Source organism: Stegodyphus dumicola, chromosome 5 (assembly GCF_044657685.1).
Source record: "Stegodyphus dumicola isolate Sdum_Otavi_A_Nest chromosome 5, ASM4465768v1".
NCBI lineage: Eukaryota > Metazoa > Arthropoda > Arachnida > Araneae > Eresidae > Stegodyphus > Stegodyphus dumicola.
Window position 1 is genome coordinate 65,527,039 of NC_140772.1, and position 7,336 is coordinate 65,534,374.

The window sequence follows — 7,336 nt, forward strand, 5'->3', positions numbered from 1 at the left end:
ATTCTTTACAAGAGTGTCAAACAAAACTTGATAATACAAGAGATGATCTATTCAAATTAAAAACTCAAATGTCAACATTAGAAGAAAATTATTTAAAGTGTAATAGTTATCTTAACGAAACAAAAGTAAAATTAATTACATTTATAAATACAATTCTACCCAATGACCGCATTGAAGATAACGATGATTGGCCTCAAAATATAATAAGCAAAATTGAAAAGTTCATGTACATATATAAAACTTTACAAGATCAAATTACAAATCAAATGTTGATGCTCCAAACTCGATTTACAGACGTACCAATTAGTCTTGAAACATTAGCTAATACTATTATTGACCATGTCCAACAACTAGAAACATTTGGGGGATTAAACGAACAACTGAAAATTTCAGAAGTAAAAGAAGGGACTCCGGCTATCACTTATCCCGATAAATCTGAGGAAATTGAAAAACTGAATAATACAATTTCAGTTTTGAAAAAGGAAGTCAAATTATATAAAGCAAAATATAAAAAATGTTTGCAAGGGTTAAGTTCAGATATAGAAATGTCCGAGATTACTCCTGAGAAGCCACAGAAAAAATTTTGTAAACGAAAACAAAATGATACAGACGAAGCGTATTTAGAGAGTACGTCTCAGGCATTATCAGAAATGAAAAAGGAAAAGGAAAAATGTTTGGATGAAAATTTACAATTGAAAGAAGAAATTAAAACTATAAAAGAAACCTATTTTAAAATAAAGCCTCTAACGTACGAGCAACGTAAATTAGTAAATTTGTTTTATCAATTATATTTAGAGTATTTCCGATTGCGATTTGATGCTCTTAGTGGAAGGGATATTTTTAATAAAGAAAATGTTAAGACCGTTCAAAAGAAATTGAATGATACATATGTAAACACAAAAGCAAATGAGAAAGATTTTTTAAATATATTGTATAACTATGTTATGTACGACCTTGCTACACTTAAAAAGGAAGAAATTACAGAGGAAAAATTACCTGGTTTTACAAAAGACGATTATTTACAGTATTGTATGAATGAGACAAAAATATATATTGACAAGCACATTAAAGAATTGAAAAAATCGAAAAAGGTACAACTACAATAAAAAAAAAAAAAAAAAAAAAAACTTCCTTTTTTCTTAATTTGATGTCTACACTTTTCTAATTGACCAAAGTCTGAAAAGTGTAGACATCAAATTAATAAAAATAAAAGGAAGAGGGTTTTTTTTTTTTTTTACATTATAGAAAAAAATTACATTTATATAATTTAACTACATTCTCTATAATAATTCAATACTTTTAGCACTCCCTTGCAAAAAGAATACATTCGAATTCAAAATATTGTTGGGTTACATAACAATTTTAATATTATCGTTGCGGGATATTGGTCTCTCTTCAAGGATAAGAAAAATGATAAACGAAACAGTCTTGTTTTTGTATCTCGTTTGTGCCCTCCTCTAGTAGATGTCACTAAAGCTGTTGCTATCGATTATCCTGATGTAATTATAACTGATAATTGCAGGTTATATATTGAAAATTGTAAACCCTCTCTTTGTATGGCATGTAATTATGCACGGAAACGTTGTAAAAGTGATTACTTTAATCATAATAATCAATGGTGCATTCTAAAAACTAAACTGTTTGACGGAGATCGAATTAGAAATACGTTTAGAGCAACAGTGGAACAGGATTTTGCCAACAATGGGACATTTGTGGGTATTCTTAACATAAATATTTCGTCACGATATTTTTACGGAACTACGGAAACCTACTGTAAACTAGGAGGTATTTGTAAAGATATGATACTATTTCAAGAAAATTCTCTTTTATTAGATAATACTTTGGAATTTGATATTTTAGAACCTTCGCTAGTTGTAAAGGATTTGGAAGAATCGGATTTTGAGTCGACTATCACATCAAATATGGTACCGTGTCTGGAAGAATTACAATTTATAGATATGTTAACAGAAGATGATAAAGAAAAGAAGTCCACTGAAAAAAGGCAAGGAAGCGAGGAACCCAATCCAGCAAAAAAGGCGAAATATGAAGATCAAGACGATACCGATATCCTAAACATTAATGACTATATTCCTGGAATTCCTGAAGCATTGACAGCGCAAACTAAAATGAAACAGGATATCTCATACGAGGTACAATCTAAAAAAGTAAAACTTATATAATAATTAAAAAAAAAAACTCTTCTTTTTTTGTTTATTAATTTGATGTCTACACTTTTCATTCTTATAAATCTAAATACATTTCTAAAAGTGTAGACATCAAATTCTCAAAAAAAGGAGGTTTTTTTTTTTTTTAATTATTTAAAGGTATCACCAGTAAAATGAATTGCGTTATGCCTAGTCAGGTTATCTGGGTAATCTCTTTTTGTCAATTGTTTATTTAGTGCTGTTTCTTTCGGATAAGAAACACATTTTGTGTGATACATATGTGCTGTACCCGTTTCCTGCCCCATAATAACTATACGTTCCGGATTGCATATATCTTCTAAGGTGTAGAATCCAACTCCTTTCCTATAAGCCACATTACACATTAAAGTCTCCGGAATCAGTTCAGCACTAGGGAGTTTATGGAAATCGAATAAACAGTGAGCAGCTAAAAACTTATAAAAGGGTGAAATCTCTTTCGCATCCGCAACAAATTCACCGTTATTTGCCATGTCACAAATCTGAAGGTTGTTATATATATGTGCAGCATTTGAATTACCAATGTAATGATGTGCCACATAACTTTTGTTGAAGCATATTCTTGAACCCCATCATCATTTCTTCTTGAACTGGATTTGCATTAACACCTAAATGAATTTCACTTGTATCGGAAACACTCAAATTACGAATTAGCTCGTAATGAAAGCGTCTGTCGAAAACATCCATCACAACACCACGTTTACCGTCAGGTGAATCTTGAGAATAGAGATTATTAATATAATTCTCAATGCAAGGATTTAATTTGAAAGCGAGATCGTCCAACTGCGGATGATTCACATCAGGACGAAAATGTTTATCGATAAAGTCTCTTGTTGGTAAGATAACTGTATTTTTTGGAAATGAAAAGTTTTCTTTGACAATCAAAAAGGGACCTACAATCTTGGTGTGAGTTTCCGATTCCATTCTATAATAATGTATGTCAAGACCGTAGGGAACTCGGAGATGGTTGAGACATATAATGTTTCGAAACGCCGTTACATTGTCTGAGGGACACTGAACCTTTTTATTACTAAATATGCAATTGTATTCACTCATTATTGAAATTAATACTTGTCTTTTCAGATATAAGAAAAGGACGATGCGCATCCTTACAAAGACTGGGACAGTTGCAAAAAAATTTAAACAATTTGATTTTCCCGTGAAACGAGTCAGTAAATTAGAAAATGTTGTAAACAAGCATAAATCACTTAAGAACGCTTTTAAAACGGTGTTTAGCAAAAAAACAGCTCTCACTGCAGGTGCTGTTACAGCAGTAGCTATTGGTTCTCAGTATGTGAGTCAATATATTACTGATAATTCAGGATGTTTTCTTTACGATCGAGGGGAAATGGTATGTAAAATGAAAGAATTGAGTTGTTGTCAACCCGAGGCTGTAAATGGAATAGAATCGTGTACAGGTTTCTTAACAGCAAACATTAACGTATGTGAAAACTATAATGAAGACGAAGAAGATTCTTGTTGCCGGTTATGCGATTGTCAATATCATGATTGTACACCGACGCAAGAAATGAAATGCCGTCGACCTACCATTGGAGAAGCTCTCACACATTTTAGTCAAGACACAACAAATTCATTAGTTAAAGGTGCAATTAATATGATTAGTTCCTTACCCTACATTAAACCCCTTTTTATTGGACTAATTTTAGTTATTGTGGGCCTCTTTATCTGGAAATTAATCTAGATGTATTTTTAGATCTGATAGAGAGATAGATCAAGGATAAAATAGTATGGATATTGTTGCACTTCAAAAACTCAATACGCCTGTCGATTTACTAATAGTAAAAAAATATCGTCCAAAATTAAATTCTGTAGTTTCCCGGTACATTAAGTTTCATAAATTTTCACCTTTCACTAGTTTGATTACTCTGGAACTAATACAAGATCCTCAAGTATTAGAAGCAGTTAATGAGTATATTTTGTACATTTTCCAAGAAAAAGAAAAATATGGATATTTATATTTTTTAAATGAACAAAAATTAGCTATACCCCTAATGTTGCAGTTTAATGCAGAATTAGTGACCGATCCGGTGAATTATAATACCATCATAGCAAAAATTGATAAAATGGCTGAAAATATCACAAGTGCTGGTGATATTGCATGTGAGATTACTCGAATTGAAATACTCTACTTTTTAACATTACTGGTTAATATTCAACTTAACTGGATTACGGTCGATTATTTATTGCGATCTAATAATACACATGATTATTTGATCGCTGCTCCGGAAAGAATTTTATCTGTTAGGGATATAGAAGGTATGTAAAAAAAAAAAATGCTTTAGCATTCAAACTTAGCCATTGCTTTAGTTTCTACAAGACAATGTAATAAGATAATTTGACAGTTTTTTTTTTTTAATACCATATCTTATATATCCCTAATAGATACAGACTGTCGAATTATCTCACATTGTCTTGGAGAAACTAAAGTAATGGCTGATTTTGAATGCTCCATTTGCTTGCAGGATTTAAAGATGGATAGTGAAGATTTTTATACTTTACCTTGTAAACATTATTTTCATAATGATTGTATTAAAAAATGGATTCCTTTATCTTTAACCTGCCCTCTTTGTAGAGAGAATGTTACTGACGCTAATTTACTGAAAACGATTACAAATGGAAGATTTAATTCTGAAGATGATTCTTTAGACATTATGTCGGAATATAGTAATTATAGTTATGATGATGATGATGATGATGATGATGACGACGACGATGATGACGATGACGACGACGATGATGATGATGATGCTTTAGACATATCAGTTTTATATGATAGACAATATATCCATGATGATTATTCAGACATGTCGGTTTATAGTAATTATAGTTATGATTTATCGGACATTATGTCGGTTTATAGTAATTATAGTTATGATTCTTCGGACATTATGTCGGTTTATAGTAATTATAGTTATGATTCTTCGGACATTACGTCGGTTTATAGTGATGTAGCTCTGGATGATGTTGGCGCTCTAAATGATGGTGAAAATGTTACTAGGTATATTTCTTCTAGTAATTTCATTAATGAAGATGCTGAGGATTTGTATCTCATCGAAAGCAGGTGTAGCCCTTCATTATTAGATCACGCCGAAAACTATACTTTTTCCATTCATAATAATGAAGAACAGTAACAAGAAGCCTGGAGAATGGAATACTACTTCAGTTAAAATAAGAGATTGAGAATATAAGACTTTCCTATATATTTCACATAATTTTCTGCTATTCAATTTCTATTTTTCTTCCGGAAAAGCTATGTTTCGGAAAGTAACACTGATACGTCCTTCCATTATATTGGGTTGCACAGGTATACTATGATACCAAAACTGATTTGTTGGTGGTTTCATTAGAACGAGTGAACCGTGTTCTAAAACAACTTTTATTGGTGCAAAATGAGGTCTCGTGAAATGCATTTCTCTTACTGCTCCTAAACTGAGAATTGGTATGTCACTTTGTAAGTCAAGGCATTTTTCATCATCCTTGTGAGGTAAAATTTGTGCCAATCCATTGGGATAAAAGTTGAGAAGTGCATAATTGTACGTTTTTAGCGTTTTTAATTGAATATCAATTTTTATTCTAAGTAACATTGGTGTCCACGGATGGGTAGGAATTGTTGTACCAGAAAAATGATACTGAACATCTCCAAATCCTAATACTTTGCGTCGAGGAGTGTAAGATTTTCCTCTAAACTGCACATGAAGATTTTCAAATTTGTATTTTTTAAATTCTTGAAAGAGTTGATCAGCCTGAAATGTTAAATAAAACTGTTCATATATATCCAGATGAAGTCCTGGTGCAGTTATTGTTTTCGTGTTCATGACCCTTCCTAAACTAAAATAAAATTCAGAGATAGAAATAGAAAAATCTTTCAGCCCTCAATAATAATAATAATAATAATTTTAAAAAAAAACTTTTTGTCTATTAATTTCATGTCTTCTACACTTTTTGAGTTTGGGTTTCTCCATTCCAAAGTCAAAAAACTATAGACATCAAATTAATAAACAAAAAGTTTTTTTTTTTTTTTTTTTTTTTTTTTTTTTTTTTTTTTTTTACAGTATTATACGTTGCTGAGAAGTAGTAGTATGTTGAACGTTTTCAATATCTAATCGTACATTATTTAAAAAGTCTATGGCATCTTCATTTAGTCGTATAAGAATATTAGATGTTGAATTTTTGGGTACAATGACTTGCTCGTCGCTTTCATCGTGCACGGGTTCTGTTGAAAAACAAATTTTATGGCGAGCAAAAGATAGAGCTAACTGAAAAACTTTAAGATTTCCAAAATTCAGATTGGCTTGTGCTTTGTTTTGAGCGTAAAAATCTAACCAATATTGAACTAGGTATGGTCGTTTGGTGTACTGTTTTGGTAAAGTTATTTTTTCGTCTTTTATCGCGGAGAGACACCATAATTCATGATGGAAATTAGCGTATTTGACACGGTGGAGGGCATGTTTACAATCATACTCGTACGTATCAAGAATACTTAATTGCGTATTGTCCCAATCAGTAATTAGATTTAAAAGACATTCAGTATTCATTTGGGGATACTGAGGACTTGCATCAAGCATAGCATGACTTAAACATAAAAATGCATCTTTATAGCGAAATCCGACAATAGTTGAGCAAATGACCACTCGTTCCAGATGATACATATTCGGCTGATAAAGGACAGGTATCCATTGAGTCGTTGTAGGGACATAATCGTATTCCATGTATCGATCATACGGACATCTCACATACAGTATAGTCGTGGGTTCGTAACCGTTCACAACGAGTCCAAAGTATCGTTCTTCTCCTCGACACGAACGACCTGAGTTCTCAAACCCGATTCGGAATGGATACTCTATAAAAAGTTCAATATTAGTTAGTGAAGAGTTGGGTTTTCTATTCTGATATGTATTTAAAATATCTTGAATCAAAAAATCTGGATGTTGACGGGAAAATTGTTTTTGAATAATTGCTGTACTCTTATTATATTCACTTGGAAATGTTATGGATGTTTCTGGATTAAAATGTGGAAAGAATTTAGAAAAAGAGGTAAGAAAAGCATGTTGCGTTTTTAAAGGATAAAAATAAACACCTTGACGATTTTTCCATTCGGTTAAAAATTGATTAAC

At 31.5% G+C, this 7,336-nt stretch overlaps 1 protein-coding gene across 1 annotated transcript; it reads right to left on the minus strand.

Annotated features, from left to right (window-relative positions):
* Positions 1–5,452: 5,452 nt before the first annotated feature.
* Positions 5,453–6,037, minus strand: LOC146997123 (DNA oxidative demethylase ALKBH2-like). The gene has a single exon (XM_085817812.1). The coding sequence runs from the start codon at positions 6,035–6,037 to the stop codon at positions 5,453–5,455; it is 585 nt and encodes a 194-aa protein (XP_085673938.1).
* Positions 6,038–7,336: the final 1,299 nt, after the last annotated feature.